The 25,264-nt window shown below is 40.0% G+C and overlaps 1 protein-coding gene across 1 annotated transcript in view; it reads right to left on the bottom strand.

The window, feature by feature from the left end:
- LOC115014604 (neuronal acetylcholine receptor subunit alpha-7-like) overlaps nucleotides 1-25,264 on the bottom strand; it is a 34,056-nt gene that overhangs the window by 3,029 nt on the left and 5,763 nt on the right. The window contains exons 2-7 of the mRNA XM_029441597.1: nucleotides 17,019-17,158; nucleotides 14,163-14,207; nucleotides 12,662-12,771; nucleotides 3,930-4,177; nucleotides 2,930-3,124; nucleotides 2,245-2,331 (exon numbers count right to left, since the gene is read on the bottom strand). Coding sequence (XP_029297457.1) covers nucleotides 2,245-2,331; nucleotides 2,930-3,124; nucleotides 3,930-4,177; nucleotides 12,662-12,771; nucleotides 14,163-14,207; nucleotides 17,019-17,158 — 825 coding nt within the window. The remainder of the gene's footprint in view (nucleotides 1-2,244; nucleotides 2,332-2,929; nucleotides 3,125-3,929; nucleotides 4,178-12,661; nucleotides 12,772-14,162; nucleotides 14,208-17,018; nucleotides 17,159-25,264) is intronic.

The following is a 25,264-nucleotide window of genomic DNA, read 5'->3' on the forward strand; positions in this document are numbered from 1 at the left end:
CAGAAAGGCGGAAGGAAAACGAGAAGGGTGCTTAAGAAAGAGGAACGGATCAAACAAGAATTGAAGCAGAAGATAATAAAACACAGAAGTGGGGAGAGAGAAGACGGACGATATAAGAGCCAGAACATAGCATTAAAGCAGGGGTCGGGAACCTTTTTGGCTGGGAGAGCCATGAAAGCCAAATATTGTTTTATGTATTTCCTTGAGAGCCATATATTTAATACATTTGAATGCAACTTTATGCGTGCGTTTTTTAAGAATAACACGTCTCCGAGTACTAATAGCAGTATCACTGTTGGCATTGAACAGGTGCTCTTTTATTAAATAAACTAAACGCTTAATTTACATCTCATTTATGTGCACGTTTCAGTGTTTACTGCACAGGTGTCAAACTCAAGGCAATTATATCCGGCCCACGAGAAAATATCATATGTCTGTCATAACTGGCCCTGCTGGTTTTGGTAATTAAATCAATGCATGGCACAACCACGGGAAAAGACATTTGCCGACTTTGTAGCTCAGAAATTTAAATTGAACTGCTCAGCAATCCGTTTGCAGTTGACTTAAATATGTTCCATATCTTTTTGCACTTTATCCAATATGTGTATATATATATATATACACATATATAATATGTTGGCCCTCTCTGTGATTGAGTTTGACGGTCTACTGCTTGCTTTCTGCAGTTTCTCCTCTGCTCGGTTTCGCAAAGGGCGGGGCTCCGCCCCCTACGCACACACGTGTGAACACACCTACAGCCAGAAACAGAGCGGAGGAAAGAGAGGGGAGAACTAACTAAAAACAAGTCCGCTGCTAAATGTTTTACTTCAAAATGACACAGTATAATTATTTATTACTTGTTAATCATGTTAAAAAATGTCAGCTCAAAATTGTCTGCGAGCCATATCGCGTTATCGAAAGAGCCATAGGTTCCCGAACCCTTCATTAAAGGATGTGTTTATGAAAAGTGGAAGGACACGCGCTGTGACTGATTGCTTTATGGTCGGTAATTACTTTTTGTTTTATGGAAGAAGACGCAGAAAAAGACTACCTACAGATATGATGTACATTCATTTAAAAATAACTGAGACTTGAGATTGTTGATTATGTTATATTACTCACCAAATTAAAAATGAATCATGAACAGAATTAAAATGAATCAAATGGTCTTTAAACTGATACGACAGGACTAACTAAATTAACAAAAATGAAATGAACACACTATGCTTATCAGGTTATTAAAGACTGATGATAACATATGGCCTAATACTGGCAACCTTGCTTTATATATTCAACTACAATAGCTCACATCCACATTCGGCCACTGTGTTGTAAAGGGGCATGACTCATTTTAACAAGTCTGCTAAAAGTGTCCCACTTGGCCTTGTGTTGAGGCTGAGGAAATGAAAAAGCACATCACTTCTATTGATGAAGCATTTATCAAGCTTTTCTCAGCGAAGGCAGTTATCATTGCATTGATGTAGTGGTGACCATGTTCAGCATGACCGAACACTACTCACATCAATACACTCACATAATGTATAGTTGATATGTACAATATATTTTTATGATACATTACATACAGGACTGCAGTTATTATTCAAAGCATGCAAACACACTCTCTCTCGCACGCACACATACAAGACAAAAATATATCCATCTCTTGAGGCCTTTCTTCAGCCCCAGGCGTTACTCATCTCTTCCCCTCTCTCCATCCATTACTTCTTCTTCTATCCACCTTCCCTTCTCGCCTCCCGATTGGAGAATCAGATATTCCATAGCCTATGAACGGTGCTGACAGCTTTAGTTCTGGCCACCCAATTTACTCCACGCACCATCCAGGGGCGCTGTGAATGATGTATAGACGCCCTCAGGCTGCTCCAAAGCCCAGCCAGACAACAAGATGTGTGTTTGTGATTTGTTCATCAGATCATTGACACTATATATAGAGGTCAGGCAATTGTCTACATTTAAAATACTCAATAACTAATACACGTTTGTATATAATGTACTGAATCAATATTACAGTCACATATTTTGACTGTAAGGAGCCTTTCTCTTCTTTTTAGCGTTGCTTTTCACTAAGAGGTAAACACACATCAGGGATAGTTATGGTGAGATATTAATATCTGGAGACCTTCTTAATTAAGGGTGCCAGAGGTGTCATTTCCTCCTGGCAATCCTACATTCATGCACGCTTAAGCATGTTACATGTAGACACATACACACATAAATATAACCCACCGATGAGAGGAACAGAGTCGGACGTGGCCGGCATGATCTCTGCTACCAGAAGCATGAAGACAGTTAGCGAAAGGAGCACAGTGATGCCTTGAGACAGAGATTGAGAGATACACATAAAGGGAGGGAGGGAGGGAGGGAGAGAGAGAGAGAGAACATGAGCATATCCATAATGATGTGATCGGGATCACTGGTGTATGAAATTATTCTTGTAATTACTTATGTATGTCATTTATAATGTTCTCATGACTACAACCGTTTATCAGCTGCTGACTCCTCTCAAGTGTTTAGGTAGGTTTCAGCTTCAGAAATCCCTCAAACACTTTGACTTTGTAACAAGTGACTGCTCATTCACAGACGGCTATTTATCAAAACTCACTGGCACTGATAGAATACCAAAACAGATTAAGGGGCAAGCCTCTCATTTTGACATTATTCCAAGGTGATTTGACATGCATGTAATCATGGCTTGCTATAAGATTCATGAAGATATATGCGAGTGTGCTTTATTATGTTTATGTATTGGTGTGCAGTTGTGACTGTATATCACTCTTTCTAATTGCCCTGTACTTAAAAAACTGTACACAGTTTCTATCTTCCTTCCGTAGATCAATAACACATTTTTCAAAAGGTTTTGCAAGGTAAAGTCACTTCATGTGAATAATATGTGTGTTTAGGACCCTCTCACCCAGAGAAATCTTTTCTCCAGAGTCTGCAGGTAGCAGGAAGACCAGCAGGGCCAAGCCAGAGATCAGCACACATGGGATAAGCAAGTTGAGTCCATAATATAGTGTCCTGCGGCGCATGGTGACCGTGAATGTCACATCAGGGTAGGGCTCCTTACAGCACTCATAGTACAGCTCATTGCGCTTGGCTGGCACACCTAAGACAGGAGCACAACACACAAAGGTCAGGTAGATTTTTGAGGACTAATAAAGTGATTCAAGATTTAAACAGCTTCTATAATGTGTGTAAACCAGAAAACCAAATAGGAGAAAAGATGAGTCGAAATATTTCATGGGATGCACCATTGAGTCCAGGTCTGGAACTTTGCTCTGCATTTATCTTGTAAGAAAGAAAGAAAGAAGCTGAATCAGTTTAGATTAGGTTTTTGCTGGTTGAACTATTTCACCTTGAATTCCAACTCTGGGGATGTGGTGTGCTGCTCTCACATATGGCCTGGCTACACACCTGCCAACATTCCTATTGCATGCCATCTGGTGCTGTCTGACACCCATTTCCAGCTAACCATCACCCCGGGGGCACAGGCACCGAGATCTGCTGCTACCCTGTCCCAGCTGGAAACACCCCGCTTGGGAGGTCTTCCAACAAATTATCCCCTTTCCAGTTAATTCAGCAACAACCATCCAAATAGAATAATTTAGTGAAATTGTTTAAATAAGACTTTGGACACAGGAAGTTGGCACAGCCTGTTCCCCGTGTATAAGGGGGGATTTTCCCACTTTTTATTGCATAGACTGAATACAGCAGCCGCATTTTTATACCCCCTTAAAGAAATGTTTTCAAAGTTTGTTTTCATCTCAGGACTCAGATGGAGAAATCTTAGGAGACAACTAGAAAAATCTGTTTTATGTTAAGAAATACACTTTTACACAACTGCACTGGATTCAAGTACAGTCATCAGGATAGATGGTACAGCTCTCTTACCCACAGCGCATCTCTCTTACCCACAAGGTCCCACTCCCCGTTGGGTATGTAGGTGGATGTGTCCACATCCAGCATCTGGAGGTCCAGCAGCCAGCCGTTGTGCGTCCAAGAGCCAAACTTCAAGTCACACTTTTGCACGTCGAAGGGGAACCAACGCACGTCAATGTAGCAGGTGCTCTTCAAGATGCCAGGGGGGATGTACTGGCAGTAACCCGACGCATTCACTAGTACGTTGGTGTGGAAGGTGGCATCAAACCGCTCGTCCGCACTGGGGAGAGATTAAGAGAGAGTGATGCGTGTGTGCACCTTCAAAATGTTGTATCATATTGTTGTGAGCTTAAACTCCATCTTGCTGAACTCTCTTTATAGCCTTTTTAATTGTTGTGACATCATTCTCGGGTACCACAAGCTGGCAATTACTTTGAAATGGGTGTTGTCAATTTTAACTATTGTAGAGAGACGAAGACTCATAATGAAATGAAAGAGTTTGCACATTTGGTTTAAAACAAATTAAGGAATAAGAAAAGCATTTAGTTAGAGAGATACAACATCCATATGAAGAAGAGTAACACTTTTGGAGTTGTATTTCTGGCTACCTAATGAATGTAAGTCCAACCATTGCTCTCTTTTAGCTCCATTTCTGTTCTCTAGCACCTCCAGCCTAACCTGCCACATCGGCGAGCAGTGAAGTGGTATGTAACAGTCCATCTGTGGAGCAACAAGCCTGCTGCTCCAGTCCGTCACCCCACATGCGCACACAATTAGAACTCAGGTGAAATCCAGGGTGCAGTGAAAGGAAATATTCACTTCCATGCCAAATATGTAGTAACAGGAACAGAATCAGTGCCTCCTTCAAGGCTCTGCAACTCACAACCTGCTGGGAAGATATAAGGGCAGCCATGGACGATGGTTTTGTGTAAGTAAAGTTTCAAATATTTGAAGTTTGAGAATGATTTTTGCTTCACTCGCCAGATTATCAAACAGGACCAAAAGTCAATGAAACTATTGAACAGAGTAGAATCTGTATAGTCTGAAAGTCTTGTGAGTAGCAAACACTACCTTTGGGTACAGATACTCACACGCCTACACACCTAACCTTAGATCCCCTTCAGCTCTGGCACTCCAGTTGAACTCTAATTAAGTATTAAAGAGTAGCTCCTCTGGAGTCGTGAGAATGTGAACTCTTAAATAAAGTGCCAGAGGCAAAGTCTGAACTTAGGCAGTGTCTTCTGTTTTGTTTGCTTGTACAGTTTAGGGCAATAAATCCTGTTCACATAAATTGATTCTCCACTCTAGAAACTAGCTGGAAGGAAGTGTCTCCTCTCCTCCTCTTCATTGTTACTTTTTATTAAAACATGCTGAAGAGAATTAAAGATGTGTATTCAGATTATTCAGAAAGACTATTAAAACTAAATATAGGGAATACAGTTAGTCATTGTGCTATATTTGTTTTGGATTATCCTTTTAACTCGTAACAGAAAAACTAATGTTTTTAATTGAATGTTTTAGTCATCTGGATTTACATGCCCCCATTTACAGTTGCATAACCAGTTTGTCTTTATCTATTTTCGTCCGCCAGACAGTGGGTTTTATATTTTCTCTCAGCTGTTTAATTTAAAAGACAGTTTACTGATTTTTATTCTGCTCATTTGTCATATACAACATCATGCAACATTTAGAGAACAAGATAATTCAGAAAATCGGAGCTAATGCATCAGGTAAAACCCAGCTTTCGATTTAGAACAGTGTTTAAACATATTCGAAAAAAATACTAAAAGAAAAAAACTACTGAAGTTTACTTATAATTGTTCAAAGATTAGATCGTTTTGAGTAAGCTTGGGGAAAGAATCCTTTTGGTTATTGTGAATATCACATGAATATGTATGAATATCTATTCACCCGTTCATATTATTGTTACGTTCATATTGTTGTTTTATGTGTGTTAATATTTAAACAGACAACTTTAGGCACTACACATGTTGGTAAAATACATCTATAGTATATAAAAGTGCCAACACACACAGCACTGCATAAATAAAAAAGACAAATGGGGACTAAAAAGACACAATCCCTTTCTTTAAGGCCTGAAGTCAGTTTTCAACAGTCGAAAAAAAAGAAGAAATATTAGTGTAAAGTAGTGTAGAGTTCTATTCATCACCTGAAATGCCCCAAACACACATACACACACTCACACACACACACCTATGAGTAAAGTCCTTCGTTTGTCATCGTAGGCCATACAAAATACAAAAGCCCATTGTAGAGCTGACAGTCCTTTTCACTTTACAATCCACACCGATTTAGAACTCAAACCCACACACTGAACTCTACATACATATACAGCATACAAGACACACACAATACACTTATACATGCACACACAAATCAACACACACAATGCAATCCCCAGCGAGAGAGATAACGCCAGTGTGTCTGAACATCCTGGAGCCTCATTCAGCCCTGACAAAAGAACGCGGTGTGCATCTTACCAGAATTTGTAGAAGGACCCATTTTATTTGTCACTTCCTTTGCTTAAGATTGAGTTATTTACCTTTTCCCAGGGGGTTAAGTGTGCTAATTTATTTCTCTTCTGTGTGTATTTTGCTATCAGCTGTGGCTCTGGGTGCTGGGGAAGGCCAAAGGCGGAGCTATGCGATGAATTATTCAAGCTTTGGCCTTACTTAATCTGAAGGTGTGCGCTTTCCTGCAAAGCAGCGCTTACATACATCAGAGAAGAGCAGGTCCTGGACTGTGTGTGTGTGTATTGGAGAGTACATACTGTACACGTTTTGTATGTGCGGAAAAGAAGAGATATACAACAATACATGATATTTGAAGGTTCAATGTGTATTTCTGAGCCACCTGCTCTAAATAAATAGAGGGGCAGTATTTCACCTCTACTACTGGGTCAACACAATCTAAACTCATCAATCATCAAAAGCATCAGTTATTAAAAACAACTAGCGTAAGTTAACCTGTTTATATTTAAGTTATAGTAGTTTGTCACATTTGTTGTATTCTACGTTTTAGAGTATTAAAGTGTATTCTGAATATCCCAGCACCGGGAGTAACAGCGGCTCATGGAGCGCTGCGCCATACTGCCGGCGGAGTAGCCTCCCGCTAGCGGTGAGAACGAGGCGAGGGTACGAGTCGTTTTCTCGTTTCTGCCACTTTGGATTTAATCAAAACAAACTATCAAAACATGTAGAAATCATGGATGTAATGTTGACAAGCCCCGAGTCTGCCCGAGTCAGGCAGCTGTACTTCTTCTCCGTCTGTACTGAGGCCAGACCGACGCTACAATGACTCCCGATCACATCCTAGACTGGATGGGCCGCAGCTAGTCAGTCAAACTGCTGATGCACACACACACACACACACACACACACACACACACACACACACACACACACACACACACACACACACACACACACACACACACACACACACACACACACTGTGGACATGTGAGAGTGGGGCAAGTTGGAAACAGAGACTGACCGACAATGACAATGGTGGCAGTGACAGGTTCCAGCACCATGGGACATGAGTCACTAAAGCTTTCTTCTCACTCACTCAACACTGCTGTCCCCACACAGGAACACACACACCAATGACAAAAAGAAGGACGCTACAAAGTCAAGAGTTATTCTGAGAGAAAGAGAGCAAGTGTGGAATAAATGATCACGTATGTTAAACATATGTAGAATGCACTGATCTAAAGTCAGGATTTTACTTTTGTTTAGTTGATGCCTCGCATCAGGTTGCTTTTTCCTTGACGTAATTTCTTTGCAACATTTTATTTTCTAAACTTTTCAAATCAGAAAGTCAAGAATAAAAGAGAGCTAAAGAATGTGTAATGCTCCGTAGGATAAAGCTAAGCCCTTCCCTGAAGATTTTTAGCCATGCACAGTTGAACGCTTCACACAGTCAGCACCTACTCAGGATGCATTAGGCAAAGATGTATCCAACCATGTACATTATGTCATATCCCAGGAACATAACCTTCACCTAAACAGCCTCAGGGGCTGGACTTTCTGTTTGACAGCCATGAGGCTCTGTGGTTAACTAGAGGCAGAGCACAGTTCCTTACAGTACATCACCCATGATGAATGTAGTACTTCTAAACATCTCCTTTGTCATCTTCAAGAGGGAACAGAAGGCTTGGGTTCATCATGTTGGGATAATGATGGGACATAGTTGTTGTAAGAGTAAACACTTGTTTTTTCTTTGTTTGTGTGAAAACAAAACAAAAAGGAATTGTTACATTATTGATCAAAACTGAGCATGATTATTGCTGATTAGACATACAAATGATTGTGTATCATTAGAGCTTCATTATTGTTTCATTGTATAATTTCAGTAAGTCTTTTAGACGTCATCAGAATCTATTGTCTCTTTGGGCTCCTGGACGCTCACCTTGTCAAGTAACAATAATTTCCATAGGACACTACTGACACTTATAACCATTAATCTGCACTTTAGTACATCTTTGTACACACATTCAAATAGTGCAGGCTCTTGCTAAGCCTGATGTCATCAGCTCACTAACTAGGAGTCTCAGAGTCACAAAATTCAGGTTTGACCTCATTTACAAATTCACAGAAAAATGTTTTTACTGTCACGTCTTCCTCATGGGGTCTTTATAAACCTTATTCCAAATCAAAATGCACGTTAAAAACATGCACCTTAAGACAGTACATATTCTGGGTTTTCTTTCCAGTGTATTTATTTCATTTACGTGATCACAGAAAAGTCATCAAATCTGTCCATTCATTGCACCATCTAAAAAAAAAGAAAGAAATCCCCCCCCGACTATCCATTTATTCGATTAGTTCCACTTTCCTCTTCATGGCCTGTCGCAATGCTCAGTCTGTGTTGTACATCTACCGTCGCTGCTAGCAGAATTAGGATTCCGTCTGTGGTTTACCTGAGTTGGATGTCCTTCATGTGCCTCATCGATCCCCAGTCAAGTGAGACCATTGACTTTTCCCTCTAATGAGAGAGGAGGTCAATGGCTTACATAGCCGTTTTAGATCTGGATATTCTTTATACAAACACAATCACAATTTGTGCTCGTCTGACACACACACGGCAGACGAGCCAACATAAAATATACGGTTGGTTCTCATCCGTGAAGTGGAAGAGCTCCTTTGTAAACATGCATCTCTGTGTCAGTGGAGGCTACATGCATTTGTCCTTTTGTCATAACCTTCCCAATATTAAAATATTCAATTTCTCCATATCAAATACACTCATTTCTTCAATTGCTAAGCAGAAGGTTCAGTTTTCATGGGCATGCGTAAGAGAAAAAAACTTGAAAAGATTGTTTAAGCATTATTTATTAGTCTGAGCCATGCTGAATGGATGTAGGGTCATTTTAACTCTTTGATCTGAATGGAAGTTTAGCAAATATGGCAAATAACTAAATATTTCCCCCAGGCAGTATGCATGGGTATGGCCGGGATGGTAAATCCATGACTCGCAGTGAAGATTATCCACGCGTGAAACATCATTGTGAGTCAGTGTGAGCGCATTGATCTAAAATATGAAAAGCAATAAAAGAGCCAGTGACTCATCACAGACAATATCTGAGTTGTATTCCGAGAGTTCTTATGTCACTCTTTTTTTCTTTGAACGCATTACATATTGAGATGGCATCTGACCTCGGCACTCCTAAACATCATTAACTTCATATTAAAACAGCAATAAATAACAATAAATAAATGGATTTATGGGGAACTCTCAACTGAGCAGCACGCTTATAAGCCCGAAAGCATATGCTATTCAACACAGTAAGATTAGCGTGTTATTGGCTGCGCACTGATGGCCCACGGTGTAATGACGTGTGTTGTGCCATTACTGTCTGTAATTGTGTGACAGCGTGCATGTGTCTGTAATTGTGATGGTCTGGTGAAGAGTGTGCACATCTGTTTGTGTGCACACAGATATTTACTGTGTGTTGGTGACATGAGAGCTTAGAGGAGTTTGGTGTAATTAGTTAGGTTGGCATGAGTTTCTGTGTCTTCCTAAGCATTGATCCATAATATTGCTGAAAACTGTAAATTTCATCTCTCCTCAGGGGGCGCGTAAACCTTCCGGCTGGGCTGTAAACTGAATCTTCCCCTTCAGCTTCACTTTACCGTTCATCTATTCTGACTTCAATGAGATAAGCAATAGTCTTAGGCTGAAAAGCAGCAACGTCAGCACTGCCCAAACTGAGGCGGACATTTCTAACAACTAATTTGCATAGCTAACAGGAAACTGAGGCTGAGCAGATTATATATACAGAGTAAACACGGATATTGAAATCTGTAAACTGTTTGCTAGGATGTGTTGACTTTGTAAGGATGGAAATATTGGTCTGCACTTTGGTGATGCTCTAACTCAGCTGGCGCCATCATCAGATCAAAGTTTTACTTTGGTTTGTGACCAAATATCTGCTAAATCTATTGACATTTCCATCAGCGTCATCTGTACTTTTAGCTTAGTGCTAAATAGCTAAATGTTAGTATGCTAACACGTAGTGCTGCCCTCTGAAAGTTGATGAGTCGAGTAATCCTTAGCTGACCCCTCAGTCGACTAAAATGCCTTCTTTTTCTTTTTTTAAAGAGACTTGATCTATGAAGACCTCTGTGCATTTGTAAACAATCATTAACACATTGGTTGTAGGCTGTAGGTATGAATGGGGATGACACGGCAAAGGAGTCCAACAACATAGCATAGTAAACAAGATGGAGTCGTGTCTCAAGAAGGGTCAGGTGGGTTGCCAACATCGGCGAGTAGGCAGTTGAGCTGCTAGCAACAGGTAGATTGTGAGGAGAAGGGAAGAGTAACATGCTGACACCTGACAGGCAGGGTAGAATGAGGAAGCTGGAATGATTTATAAAGAGGAGTCGGTGAAGGCTGGGGAACGATAAAAAATATGGAGAGAAAAAGTTGATTGAATAGAGTGAATTATAGTGAGACAGTGAGTTATGAAAGAGAGACGGAGGGAGACACAAATAGAATGAGATGAGAAGATAGGCCTAGATGGTAAGATGGGAAGGATGATGGAGGTAGAGAGGGAGGAGAGGAGGCAGAGGGTAAAGGCAGAGAGAGCAGGGGGATTAGGATGGGTAATCCTGGCAGGTCTGAAAGCTGAGCTTTTAAAATTTGGGTTAATACCCCCAAACCTTTGTTTTATCCTCCTATTCTCTGTGAGAGATGTGTGTGTGTGTGTGTGTGTGTGTGTGTGTGTGTGTGTGTGTAGTGTGTGTGTGTGTGTGTGTGTGTGTGTGTGTGTGTGTGTGTGTGTGTGTGTCTGTGTGTGTGTGTGTGTGTGTGTTTGTATTGGGAGGAAATATGGGCAACCTCTTCTCTCCATCCACTCAGTAACATCATCGAAGTGCAACTGCAAAGCTGTCTGTCTCTCTTAATTGCACCTTATTTGTTCAAAGCTATCACATCTTCTGTTTTACAAGCCTCCCTACACATTGTGTCTGTGTCATTGTCTCCCTCTTTGTGTTTGAATCCATCTTTACCTATTTTGTCAACCCTCAGTCTCAGACCCGATTATCCATCTCACACTGAAGCATGCAAACGCAATGCAATTAGTTGTTTTGGATGAAAACAACTGGCCTACTTTTTCTAATTGACTTGAGAAGCATGAAGAACACTGGATACAGCCTGACCTGAATCAAAAAATACAATGAGCTCGCTCAATCTCATTAAATAGGGACTTTGCCCCTCAGCCCGTATGTCTCCTTAAAAAACATCTATAAAAAAAACAACACTATTTTTGTTTTAATGCAATACAAAATGACCTGCAGCATTTTGACTTCAATCGCTCTTCATCAGCATTCATTTCTTGACATTGGTATCTTTATTGTTAATAAGCAAGTCCAAATCAAATCATCAAGGAGACCTTTGTCACAACACCGCATCATAAGAAGACTGATCGAAAGTTTCAATTGAGACAGTTGATATTCTGTCAATGGTAGATGCTGGGAGGAGTGTGAAATCACTTTCAACATGTTACTTCAACTTCAATAAATTACAATAAAGCCATTGTCTTCTCTTGATGAAACTATTTGAGCAAGTTTTGGGGGAAGTTACAGTAATTGAATGCAGTAGAATTTCTGTTTAAGTTGTTAAAACGACTCATCTCCTCCTGTTACATGTGGCATTGGGTTTTGTGTTTGATTGGGTGTGGTTGTGTATCACATTGGCTTAAAGTAACCCTGATACTGCTTTGGTTTGTGGAGAGATTAAAGACAGAATTTAATAACATTTTGGTGCATCAGAAGGATTAAACTGATATTGCAATCACTCCAACACACTCTCCAAAAAAAGCATGTTTTCCAAGAAAAGTAGGAAAACATGCTTTCTCTGACAGGTGTGTGTATCTGGTATTTGACAACAAGGATATTAAAAGAAGAAAAAAAGAACATTTAAAGAAGGTAAACCTGCCATAACTTATTTTATTGTATTTATTACCTGGAGGCATTTAACCTTTTAAGATGATATGGCTAAGGTTTTTCACTGAAATGAATGGAAGCTAAACAGTGAAGTGGCTGCTGGACAGCTAAACAAAGAGCTGAAACTCACTATGAAGCTCTGTAAAGCCGAGGGGAGCTGCAGATTCAGGTGATCATTCTTTCTAGGTTCACTACGAGCAACCCTTCACATTGTCATTTGATACATTGTTATTATAAAAATGTTGCTGCTTTAAGGAAGGTGGTGATGAGCAGGAGAAAGCAGCTCTGACCTGTTGTAAAGGAGGATGTCAGGGGTCCAGATCTGGTCTGAAGGGAATCGCAGGTTTTGGACACCGGGGTAGTTTTCTGGATTCCAGCTCAGGTAGACATCTGTCCAGTACTGAGACAGAGACAGAGCAGAGTATTACCGTTTTGATTTTGAAACAGGTTGTTCTTGTAAGCATGTTTCTAAGCCATCTTAAAGCAAGTGAAATGTAAGCCTTTTAAAGACTTTTTAATGCCATCCCTGAATGAAACTCAAGAAAACATCAATTACTTTGGGATAGGGACAATTTTGCCCAAATGTTTATATTTTTTATTGTAACATTACATATTTCCCCATGTCGTTAGCTAGTTAGCAGACAGTGCATCTGCAAACAACAAACATAGTTTGAGTGATTCATGATCTGTGTGACGTTAATACAGTCCTATAGTAAATTATCAAAATATTATATTATTTTGACATTATAAATTACAAATGTCAGAAAAGGAAATTCATAAAATCCTACTTCCAATCTTTGCATTTTTAAAACTTTTAAAATATTGATTCAAGAATTTTTAATACCAATACCAATACCATCAGGTATGCAGGCATACCTGATGGCTTAACACATGTAACAGTCTATCACCATTTACAGCCAACTAGCCACATTATTAACCTACAAAATGGCAACACTATTTGATAACAAGCTAGAGATGGTTCTTCTCTCTGCTTCTTGAAAAGTTGTTATTCCTTTTGGGCTACTCCTTCATCCCAAAGCATCACGTCGAGATTTCTGCTGTGCGCACAGCGAGCATTAAGCAAACCATGTCCTACTTGAAACTGTTGCACAGACTCATTTGGCTCGAGGCTATGAAACTGTCTGTGGATTTTTTTTGCCTGATGGCATTAAGTCCATTACCTATCAAGTTGACTGCCACTTAAATATGCTGCACCCCCTCTTCCACCTCCTCCGCACGTCTCACTTTCTGCTTGAAAATCTGCCTGAGGTGATGTTTTCTTGAGTATGCTGATGCCAGCATTGAACATGAGCATAGAGAAAACTACCGTCTCTCTCTCTCTCTCACACACACACACACACACACTCACACATACACACACACACACACCTAAAAACACACACGTTCAGCAACAATTGGTAGCAGAGTTCCTGTACAAAGGATGACGTTTAATACTGGAGTGAAACTGTGAGCTCTGAAAATAATTGCAGATAGTTTAAGATGTACTTGGATGAACGTACTAATACTACCTGCATATACAGTAAATATTAAATTATAAATATTGATTGTAGACTGTTGCAAGTACAAAGAATGAATCCAGGAAATAAAATTGTACCTCTGGACGTGCACGGTTAAAATTCAATATCATCAACAAGCACTTAATGTAGTGGCGCTTGTAATTTGAGAAACACAGTCACAGTGTCTTGAGAAGATAATTCTGTTATAAAATCAGAAATATAATTAAAGCACATTAAATTGATGATAACGTGCCCTCCTAAAACTTTGACTCACCAGCTGCAGCCAGGCGTTGGTCATCAACACTTGGTTCTTCTCATCCTGAGGCCAGAAATAGAAAAAAGAAGAAGAGGAAAAGAGATGATAAGTTTGTGTTTTGTATAAGAGAAGACAACCAGTCCATATTCAACATAGTGGAAAATGGCTTTGTCATCAGCAAATCAGTTCAGTTGCTTTGCATATCCAAAGAAGAACAAACCAGGCTATGTAAAACTGTAAAAGCTGGTTTTATGTAGCTATGTGTCGTTCTGGTTAATGGTTTCACAGTGGAACCGTCTGACACATTACCCAACCCTTTTATGAAATACTGTAGGTCCTTGTGGATTTTAACAATGGGGATGGACTGTAAAATGCCAAACTGGCTCCAATAAAATAAAAAGAGTCATATTCACAGAAAGAAACCCATCAAAAGGAATGATCTTTGCTTCCTTATTTAACTTACTGATGCACAACTCACAGATTTGCAGGAGGTGCATATGTCTGTTTATTATATGGTCACATATGGCAAATCCCTCTATAAAGTCTTTTCTCAAAGCAGATGACCCAGATGATCGAGCTAAAGTCACAGCTGAAAGTCATATTTGGAAGTGTGTGTCTCTTCAGAGATTTCAAATTGTGTGTGTGTGTGTGTGTGTGTGTGTGTGTGTGTGTGTGTGTGTGTGTGTGTTTGCAATTTGTTCAAATGATGAAAATAGAATTGTTGGTCGTATAAAATTCATAACCTGAAAACATTAACTTCACTCACCTATTCAAAGTCAGAGCACCAGAACGCCCGCAGCGTTATGTGGATAGTGAGCATGCATTCAATATACACACTGACACACACTTTCCTTAATCTACTTGAAGTAAAATATTTATTCATTCTCCCATCAAAAGGTCGATCTTGTATATTTATACATATTCGTCTTTGGCATGTTAATTTGAAATACTATAAATCTATAAATACTCAACATGATTACTGATGTCTTTTCTTCATTACACTTTTCTCAACTGTGTATACTTAGTATCAGTACGGACACATTTACCTACAAACACTCAGAACCTGACCTAGAAGTATGCGAGCTCCAGTCAGTCAACGCTGTTTACTTTAAAGCTGATGAATAAATGAGTTTAACTAACATCGATGTTCCCATGACAACTCAACAGTCAAGTGACAGTGTACTAACACACCTCTGGGTCTCAGAACAACAGTTACTGCTACATAATTACAGTATAACGGCCACATTACCACAATATGTAAATGAAGTTACTTGTCCACTTGTCTCTGTTAAACACTTTCAAATTGAAATTGCCCCTCTGTGAAAAGTACGAGGCTCTGTGGGAAGAAAACACTCACAAATAAATTGAATATCTGTTCTGACAAATGAGAGCAGACATCTGCCTGGTCCGAACTCAGATCATTTAACATGCAAACACTTCCCTAAAGTGCCTTCTTGGAGAGGCTGATGGAAAGATGGACATGAAGCCTGCAAAGTGTCTCGCAGGTTTTTGATCCTCTCTGGTGGTTCATGAGTCCTGCTGCTACTTTGAGCAGAATAGAACAGTTTGAAAAGTCATTAAAGATAGTTGACCTGGAATGATTTCTGGGTCATGGGCTGCAGGGGGGAATGAATTGGAATTATCATAAATTGGGAATCTGTCAGCGATGTCAAACTCAGGCAGACCCTGAGACACTCAGGACAGCGGCGCATAGGGAGAGTTTGACACTTCGTATCTACAGTCTAGACAAGAAAATGCGGATGGAAAAGTAAATAAGCAACGTTATGGCTCTCTCTGCAACTAATCTTGAAGCAAAAACAACACTGCGATAAAACAACATCAGGGACTGTGTTGAGTGTTGTGGTACCGGTGAGACATCCAGGAAGTCCTGTTTCAGTAACATATCAAAGCATTTAAAAGGCTCATCAAATCTCAAAACACTGCATACTCACATGCTCTGAAAAGTTATCGCAGCAGCATCTATTTTATCTTTCATCACAATGATAGATGAGGTAAACAGCACAAATATGTGCTATAAAGTTATCTAGCAGGAATGCTTGCCTGCATGTGTGTGATTAACCACCACACTGCTTTTCAACAAACGTTGAACCCAGGTCAATGTTGCCATACAACCCTGTTTTTTTCTGCAGGAGCCCCATGTGTTGGCGCCGCCACCGCATCGGTGGGCGCTAGTGTTAGGCATGCGCTATTTCCTGCAAGGCTACCAGCGGTCTGAACGCGGCCCTAGCCCCACTCTGCTTCAGTGGACCAGCAAAAGTCTAACAGCAGAAGTGCATTACTTCCACCAGCATTTAACAGTATCAGCACAATCCTGCCAGTGGACACCCACAGCTACAAACATACACACATCAGATATTAGCTCATGTCAACCATGGACAAAAATAAATACAAAAGTAGCTATACACAAGATATTAAAGAAAATAATATTTCCCTACTTCTCTGATTTGATACTTTTCAATTGTGTTTTTTCTTTTTCAAGCATTTTCTCTCACTTTTCCTGGGATTCTTCACTCTGTATTTCTCCATCATACATTATTATTCCAGGACAAGAACATTTCTTTGCCTCTAGCCAATGCACCACTGTGATTCTGACCCTGACACTGTGAGGTTTGTTGGACTTTAAGCTACTTTTACTGTTGCAATCATGCAAAGACTCCCTGAATGTAATATTCAGCGAAACACCTCAAATATAAATAATGCAAGTCACCAGCTTCATGGTAAAATTCCACTTAAATTTTCCATTAAACAACAAAAAACACAAATTTCATATCTTGCCACACTTCCTTAATTCTACACCATGCCACTCACAAACACACATCGCATACAGAATAAAGTAAATGCTTTCTCCCTTACCACGTCTATGATCTGCAGCAGTGTGAGGCCCAGCTCCACCAGGATGGCTGCTGAGTCATTGACCACAGGTCTCTCCAGTCGGTTGTAGTTAGCGAGCAGCTCCTTGTACAGCCTCCTCTGGTGTTCTCCCTGCAGGGATCCTGGAGGAAACAAAAAGAAACAAGAGGAAACACTCATTATTTTTGAATACAAAGCAATGTCTGCACACAAAGTTGTTCAAAACTAAGCACCAACAGTTTGTGTTACTAACTCAACTCAAATGTCCTTGCTCCGATAAAACCAGTACGTGGATCTTTGACAATATGTTGTCACACATAACTACCAGCGAGCTACCTCATATTTCAGAGTTGAAGGTACACCCCTCCATTCAATACAGATTTCTGAAGGTCGCTCCTTGATTTACAGACACAGGGTGTGCCCTCCATTTGCATTTTAAACCGTAAATCTGGTGCTGGATTTATGATGTTCCAGGATAGGGTTTATCAGTGATATGGCTTGGGTCATCTCTTTTCAGCACATTTTACTTTGGAACATATTCTTGTGTACTGAGGCTGAATTTTAATCCAGAAAGTAGCTTTAATGGCCTTCCAACCTTTTACCCTCGCTTTGCTGGCACAAGCTGCAGCCAGATTAAAATGTACCTGATTGTGTTTGAAATGTATAGTCCCCAAGATGTCCCAGATGTACTGTTGTGCTTACATCGGCCCATACATCCGCAGACTGTAACACACGCACACGCACGCACACACACGCACACACACACACACACACACACACACACACACACACACACACACAGTGGCAAGAGTGTGTGTTGGTGTAGTCTTAAGGTCCAGAGTGATTAAAATGATGTGTTTTTTGGCCCGACTCTCATCACCATTATTGATCCTCTCTACCTCACCTTTCACACACATTTCGCACTGCCCATTTGTCTCAAAAACAAAAAGGGAGACAGAGACACACAAACACCTTCGCACACACACACACACACACATAATCAGACCACATTGTTAATGTCCTTGGAGTCACCGATCTCACTATATTGCATTTTACAAATAAAAGACGGAAGTGAAACAGGGTAAAAACTTCACTCTGCAAAAAGTCATTCATATTAACAAATGATTAGTCTCATATTCATATCCCTCACATGCTCATTACCTCAGCGCTTTGTGCTCCTGGTAATGTGTTCTCACTGCAAGTAAAATATGTAATTTGTCCTTCATATGTGACACTGATCTGTTTTAATGATCAGGACTGCAGTGTCAACGCAAAGAGCATTTAAAATGTCCAACTATGATTGAGTGGATCTGTGTAATGACACCATACACATGGAGGACAAATCAGAATAATTAGTTTTCAGGCTGGTATTGGATATCGGCCACAATGTCAAACATAACTGATCATTATGGCCCGCAGTGTGAATGTAGGCTGTTTATGGTCTAGTTTGTTCCACCATCCAAGGGTTTTGAACGGGTATTGTAAGTAGGCCAAACAAGTTGGTGAAATTTCTTAAATGACCGATGTGGAATTAAGTTAAAAATTCAGCGGCATACGTGAGTGCACGTGAAAGCACTTACAAACAGATTTGTATAACACACTCACATATTGTTCCAAACACTTTTCATGCAATATATTACATTGGTGAATACAAATATACTCAATAACATAACATAACAAACACAAAACAATAGTTCCCTTTATGTCAGTACATACACAACCTGTCAATGATATTAAAAAAAACATGCAAAGACTGTATAATGACTCCCTCATATACACACACACACACACACACACACACACACACACACACACACACACACACACACACACACACACACACACACACACACACACACACACACACACACACACACACACACACACACACACACACACACACACACACACACACACTGGGAAATGATGGATGCAAGTGAAACTGAAAAAAAGAAAGAGGAAAAAAAGACAGAATGTCACATTCAGACATGCCATGTAGTGTGGATTAGAAATAAGGAGGGCAGAGGAGTGTGCCTTTGGCCCGGCACGGTGTTGATTGGCTCATTAAGGCAGTAATGAGGAGAGTTATGGCAGGGATGAGCCTGAGGTCAGAGACAGAGGAGCGACGAGAAGCTGAACTGCACAGCAGAATCCCTTTCGCTGCTCCTAACGGAGCTACACAGACTGATTAATACATCAGACCGTATCCTCTCTATTGATGCATCCGTCTATTCATCTCCCAGCGCCTTATGTGGAAGTTGGATTGACAGCTTTTCTGCAGACATACATTCTAACACGTGCACACTCGCAGACACATTTCAGCACTATGTTGCTTATCTGTCTCTGTCTGTTATCATGTTTGTTTGGACACCCACGCAACTGCTCTAATGACTGAGGGCTTCTGCAAAGACAAAAACACAATCTCAATACATCAATACAGAGCACCACAAAGTCATACATCTATGCACATCATATGCACGTGCACTCAAATTTGACTACAGCCTAATCTACAGCTGCTATCCTGTCAACCTCTCTCCTGCGACTCTCCTGTGTTTATTACTGTGAATTGTTGTGAACATGAGGTCCAAAAACACATAACAAAACAAATAAAGCCTGTGAAGAAGAATCGAAAGCTCAGTCTCCGTTGCTGCTTGTCTCATAAACGTTTGGAAGGAATTAAATAATCAAATTCAATATTAAACTCGTGCCAACTTTAATTCGCAAACAAACGTGTGCAGCATACGCCAGGGATGAACGGATACATCCATTAGTTTGTTGGGTTTTCTTTTCTTTTTTCTTCATCATCTCACTAATGAAGCTGATATGAGGAGCTGGCAAAAAAACATAATTTTGCAAACCCAGTGAGAGGCCTCATCAAACTAACTCCAGCAGAGGGAGAGGATGAGAGTGGAGGGGAAGAGGGAGCAGGGAAGCTGAAAGATTTGTCTTGTTCAACACCCTCTTTGTTCATCTCCCTGTTTATCATCCTTGACCTTTTATTTACAGAGCACGATGGAAAGCCCTCTGGAAAAGTGTTCCTCAGAGCTGTCAAATGTCAGAAAAGGCTCTTAAAAGCCTTATTAACCATTGAATAACTGTTTTACCAATGAAGGCTGAACATCGGATAGAGAAAAATATACAATATGTAACATTTTAAAAAGGACTACCAAGGGATAACTTTAGAAAAAGCATTGATGCATTATTGATGATTTAAACGTTGACGTTTTTGACACTAAACTGAATCAATATCTTTAGCCTCACGAGATGTGATTTTACTGTTGTCGGTTTGACCTTTTAGTGCCTGTCATGCACACTCACACATCAATTTGTCCTGATAAGTAGCAATCGTATGTGTGTTAAAATGGAACATCACTTAAATTAAGATTTTGTTGTTGGCAATGTATCATTATCAGGGGAGAAGTTATGTGCGCCCTCTCGGGTTTATTTGTGCCACGCTTTTCATTGTTTGATGTTCTCACTGCCATGGCTCCGGTCCAAAACAAACTGAAACATGAACAAGTGTGTGATGGCATTATGTGCATGACAAGTGTCGGAAAGCATTGATCAGAGAAATCGATATTCAGAGACATGCCATTCCAAGTAATTGACCCAGTAAGTAAGTTTTTTGTCATGGCTTACAAGAGAGAAACGTCCCTCAGAAACAGGCAACGCATCTGTTTTAATAGTTCTACATGTGTTCAAGCCTGTATACGCTGCAAGTTAACCTAACCTCACTGATCTCACACACTGATGCAGCCCCTGAGCTCCAGTATATCTGCATCAATAATTAGTTTTAGTTTAATGAATAGAGTTAGACTGCTTCTGGGCACCGCAGGGACCCAGAGGGCATCAGCACCCAAGGGGACATTGTATGTAATATTAATATATTTCACACACTCACAAGGTCTCCTATGAGACCAAGCCAATTTTCCTTGTGAGCGTGTTTCCTGGAAATCAACATTTATTAGAAGAATATTGTACGCGAGAGATATCTCTTGTGATTCTTGTGAAAATAGAATTGAGAGGAAATGAAAAATGTGAGACACGTAGAGATGTAAATATGTTCTGCATATCTTTATGCATTTTGCTTTGTGTGCTGTTGGAGTGAGTCAGTGAGTCCAAGAATGTGTCAACCTGCCTTTCAATCAGTCCAAACTGGGAGAGGCTACAGTTCCTGACGTAGAGTCATAGAGCCATTCAAATACTAAGGACAGAATTAATGTTGGATGTTTTTGGAAGGAGACCCATTGTTATGTACAGATTAGAAGGGACACATCAAGAATTGACAACCATCAGGACAGGGGAATGGTTTGGAAAATGAAAAACGGATTCAGGATGGGACAGCTGCAGCCATGAATAGAAATAAAGGATAACCTTGCTTAGCATCAGCTAAAAAGAAACATTTCCATATAGTGTTCAAGCCGGTAACAGGAAAATCAGATTTCACTCTGTACAAATGTGAAAGATGGTAAAACGAGAAGACTGAAGATTGTTATTGTAAGACTGCTGTACACCACCCTGTGTGTTGAAAATAAACTATGTCAGAGGTTATCTAGATGCTTTTAAACTTTATATGGCATGCTTAAAAGTGTGAAAGGTAATTCCATTTATAACTAACTCAAGGTCAACTTTTTAAGCTTTTTTCCAGAGCTTTCACCTGCATCTCAGTCTTCATCAAAGGATAAAAGCTCCTGAAAAAGATTTTAGGTGAAGAAATGCAATGCATGTAGATGGTGGAATTCATCAGTGCTGTATTTAATATGCAAATGAGAATAACTATATAAAATGGGAAACTCAGAAGCACATTCTTCCCAGCATTCCTCCCTCACTCCCTCTCAAGCTTTCCACCTCTAATCCCAATTCTTTACACCTTCTTTCCTTGTCATGTAAAAGCCTCTCCAATCTTTGCAATATCCCACTCCTTTGCTATTCTACTGTAGAGTTTTAATTATTCTCTATTTTGACTGCACCTCTCTCCCTCTATCAGTGGCTTTATCCCTTTACAAGCCTTTTCAAATCTTGTGATATCCCCTCTTTTGATCCTTCTCTCTCTATATGCCTCTTTTTTGTTACCTTTATTCCTCCTCTTCAGTCTCTTTGCCTTGTCCTGAATTGACTCGTTTCTTTCAGCTCTCAGCGTTTTCGTTCTTATTTGCAATAAATGAGCGCATTCTAGAGCCGATTAGGTTGTGAGGAAATAAACAAAGAGCTAGAAATTAATTCATGGTCATGATCAGTGCATGTTGTCACCAGTTGTTTAGCATCATCTGCAAACAAATGGTGGGATTTTAATAGAAAGTCCCTCAAGGTGAGGGCAAGTGAGGCCAAATAAACAGGTAGAAGGTGAACTTTGTTCCACAACTGATAGCATCTGAAAATACACTCGAGCACATAGTTATTCTCTCTCTCACTCTCTCTGTCACAAACACACTCACACACCCAGAAAATCAGCTAGGCAACTCTGTCCCATCTGACTATTTTTACTGGGTCAATGCGTTCAGATGAGGCTCCCAAACACACTCATCAGACACAGGGTATCCAAACACAGACGGCCCGAGGGACCCGTTCTCACACACACACACACACACACACACCCACACACACACACACACACACACACACACACACACACACACACACACACTACTGTACTGATGTAGATTAGGTAATCTATTACCATGTAAGATATTCAGTACTATTAATGCTTTTGGGGAACTCAGAAATGATGTCAACAAACTTCTTACAGAGATATCGACATTAGTAAAATGACTGATTTGAAATGACTGAAACAATTAGTTGATAGAACACAATGGCTGAATGTTTAGTCGGAGGTGATTTAAAGGATAGATCAAATTTGTTTTACTAGTCAGTCTTAATACAACCCTTATTCCCATATGTATGTAGGTTGATACCGAGTTATTATTATTATTTGTCACTTTAATCATTACAGTCCATACTAACCATGGAGAGACCCCTTATAGTGCAACTCCACAATCTCTAGGGTTGGAAACCGAAACTCGGTTCCAAGTAAGAACCGAATCCAAAATGCCAGGTACCGGGTACCCAAAACAAAAAAGAGAATTTATCTGTTTCTAAGCACATTGCCGCTGTCCCAGGACTGGGTGGTGCTCTGCAAAGATATCATTTATTTTGTTTTGTCTTGGCACTATGGGAAGATTAATAAGAGTTGAGCAGAGGAGGCCGTGCCTCATGGACCGCAGGTTTTCTTCTCTGCTCCGCGACAGCTGATTTTATGCAACATCTCTCTCTCCCTCTGTCACTCGCTCCACAGCAGCTCCGCTACTCTTATAACACCAGTCATCATTCTCACCCAACTGTAAGTTTTTCTCCAAGACGCAATGAATGTCCTTTAGCATTTCAACTCGTTAAGTTGTTTATATTTGTTTCCTCTGGGAAGTAAACAAGCCTGACTGTCATCCCTGGGAGTGTGAGACAGGCGGGTAGAGCAGAGCGAGGTCAGTATGTCCCTCGTCAAACAAGGTCTGGAAAATTACTTGAATGAAGGGATTTTTTTCTTTCTTTTGCGAGCAGTGACGTGATCAGCTGGCTGATTGTATTTTCTGCCCGACGATGTTGGACCCTGTCTGTGTCACTTCTGCAGGTTTCAGTGTTACAGCAGGGGATACCAGGGGAAATGGTACAATCTCAAATTGCACCAATCAGAACTAACTTGTGAATTATTTTTAATTAATTAATTTAAACCACATTAAACTGTATGCATTTAATTTACAGGTTCCATAAACCTTATCAAGGGAATTGTGAATATGAATATACATTTCTGTAACGGTTTTCATATATATTTTTTTTTTTCTGTGAAATAAGTGACCTGTTTTGACCCCCTTAAAGAATCAAAATCAAGAACCGTTAAGAACCAAAATTGATAAGCAGAACAGGAACCGGAATTGCAATCATTACAATCCAAACGATACCATACACTAACAATGCCATGCAAAATGCATTTTTAAGTTCAATCAAAGCTAATATGAAGCTTCAGCAGTTTGAGTTGGACAAATCAAATGCATAGCAAAGATTGTTTTTGTAATAAATTCCTTCTTTGTGTTAATATCCCTCAACTGCTGCTTAGAAAGAAAACAGTGTCCAGGAAAACATAATTACTTTTGGTGTGTTTGCTTGATTGGCAGATGTCTCGGCCTATCACAGTTTTTTGTTTCCATTACAAATCAAATTCAAATCAAATTTATTTGTATAGCCCAATATCACAAATTATACATTTGTCTCAGTGTGCTTTACAGACTGTACAGGTTACAACATCCTCTGTCCTTAGACCCTCGCATCGCACAAGGAAAAACTTCCTAAAAGAAACCCCATAATTAAAGGGGAAAAAATGGAAGAAACCTCATGCCATGTCCATATTTTTACATCTTAAGTGTAACTTGCTTCAGCCACCAGCAATCTTGCCTGCTAACAGACTCAGCAGACAGGGTTAACATGGGGCCCCTGAGGTTCCCAATGATGCAACATGAATCCTGAGGGAATAAACAGCAAAACACTACAGGGCTGTGGTGACAAAAGGGTGATAAGAATAGAAGTAAAAGGCTTTAAGAACAACTTCATTTCACTTCAGTTTAGCTCAAAATGTATCTACATGCTGACAGCAAGTTCTTTCTTTTGAGGGTTGTCCCAGTACTAATATAACAATCATACTACTGTCAAACAAACTCCTTATTATTTAGTTTTAGAGTAATCTTATTGGTGGTAAATATGCTTGCTTAATCTCAAAAATGGATGTCTATTATCCGGTCTGGATACATAACAGGGCTCTGATCCCAGAATGCTCTGGGACTAGAGGGACTAGAGTTATGAACCTGTAGGAAGAATAGGGCTGCACAAAGAAACCGCTGAAAGACCACCACTCCCCGAGAGCCTGGACAGACAACCCCACAACAAATGCTACACATCTACAGCCATTCTGATGCAAATCAGTTATTATTGTATGTGTGAGAGTGTATGGGAAAAACTGAAAGAGGAAAACAAAATAGAACTGCATTTACACAACACAAAGGTGATGTGGAAGGAGCGATATGATTAAAGCCAAACTCATACATACATACACTATAACAAGATGTTTTAAATCCTGATTCACATAAAAACATGTGTATGTCAAATTTAGTTACATGTCGGACAATAGGCGCATGAGAAAACAAAACAAAAGTGAAACTTAAATTCATTTGGTCCTTATTCTGTTGGGATTTACTTCATTCGTCCAC

This window comes from Cottoperca gobio, chromosome 10, assembly GCF_900634415.1.
Source record: "Cottoperca gobio chromosome 10, fCotGob3.1, whole genome shotgun sequence".
Classification (NCBI taxonomy): Eukaryota; Metazoa; Chordata; class Actinopteri; order Perciformes; family Bovichtidae; genus Cottoperca; species Cottoperca gobio.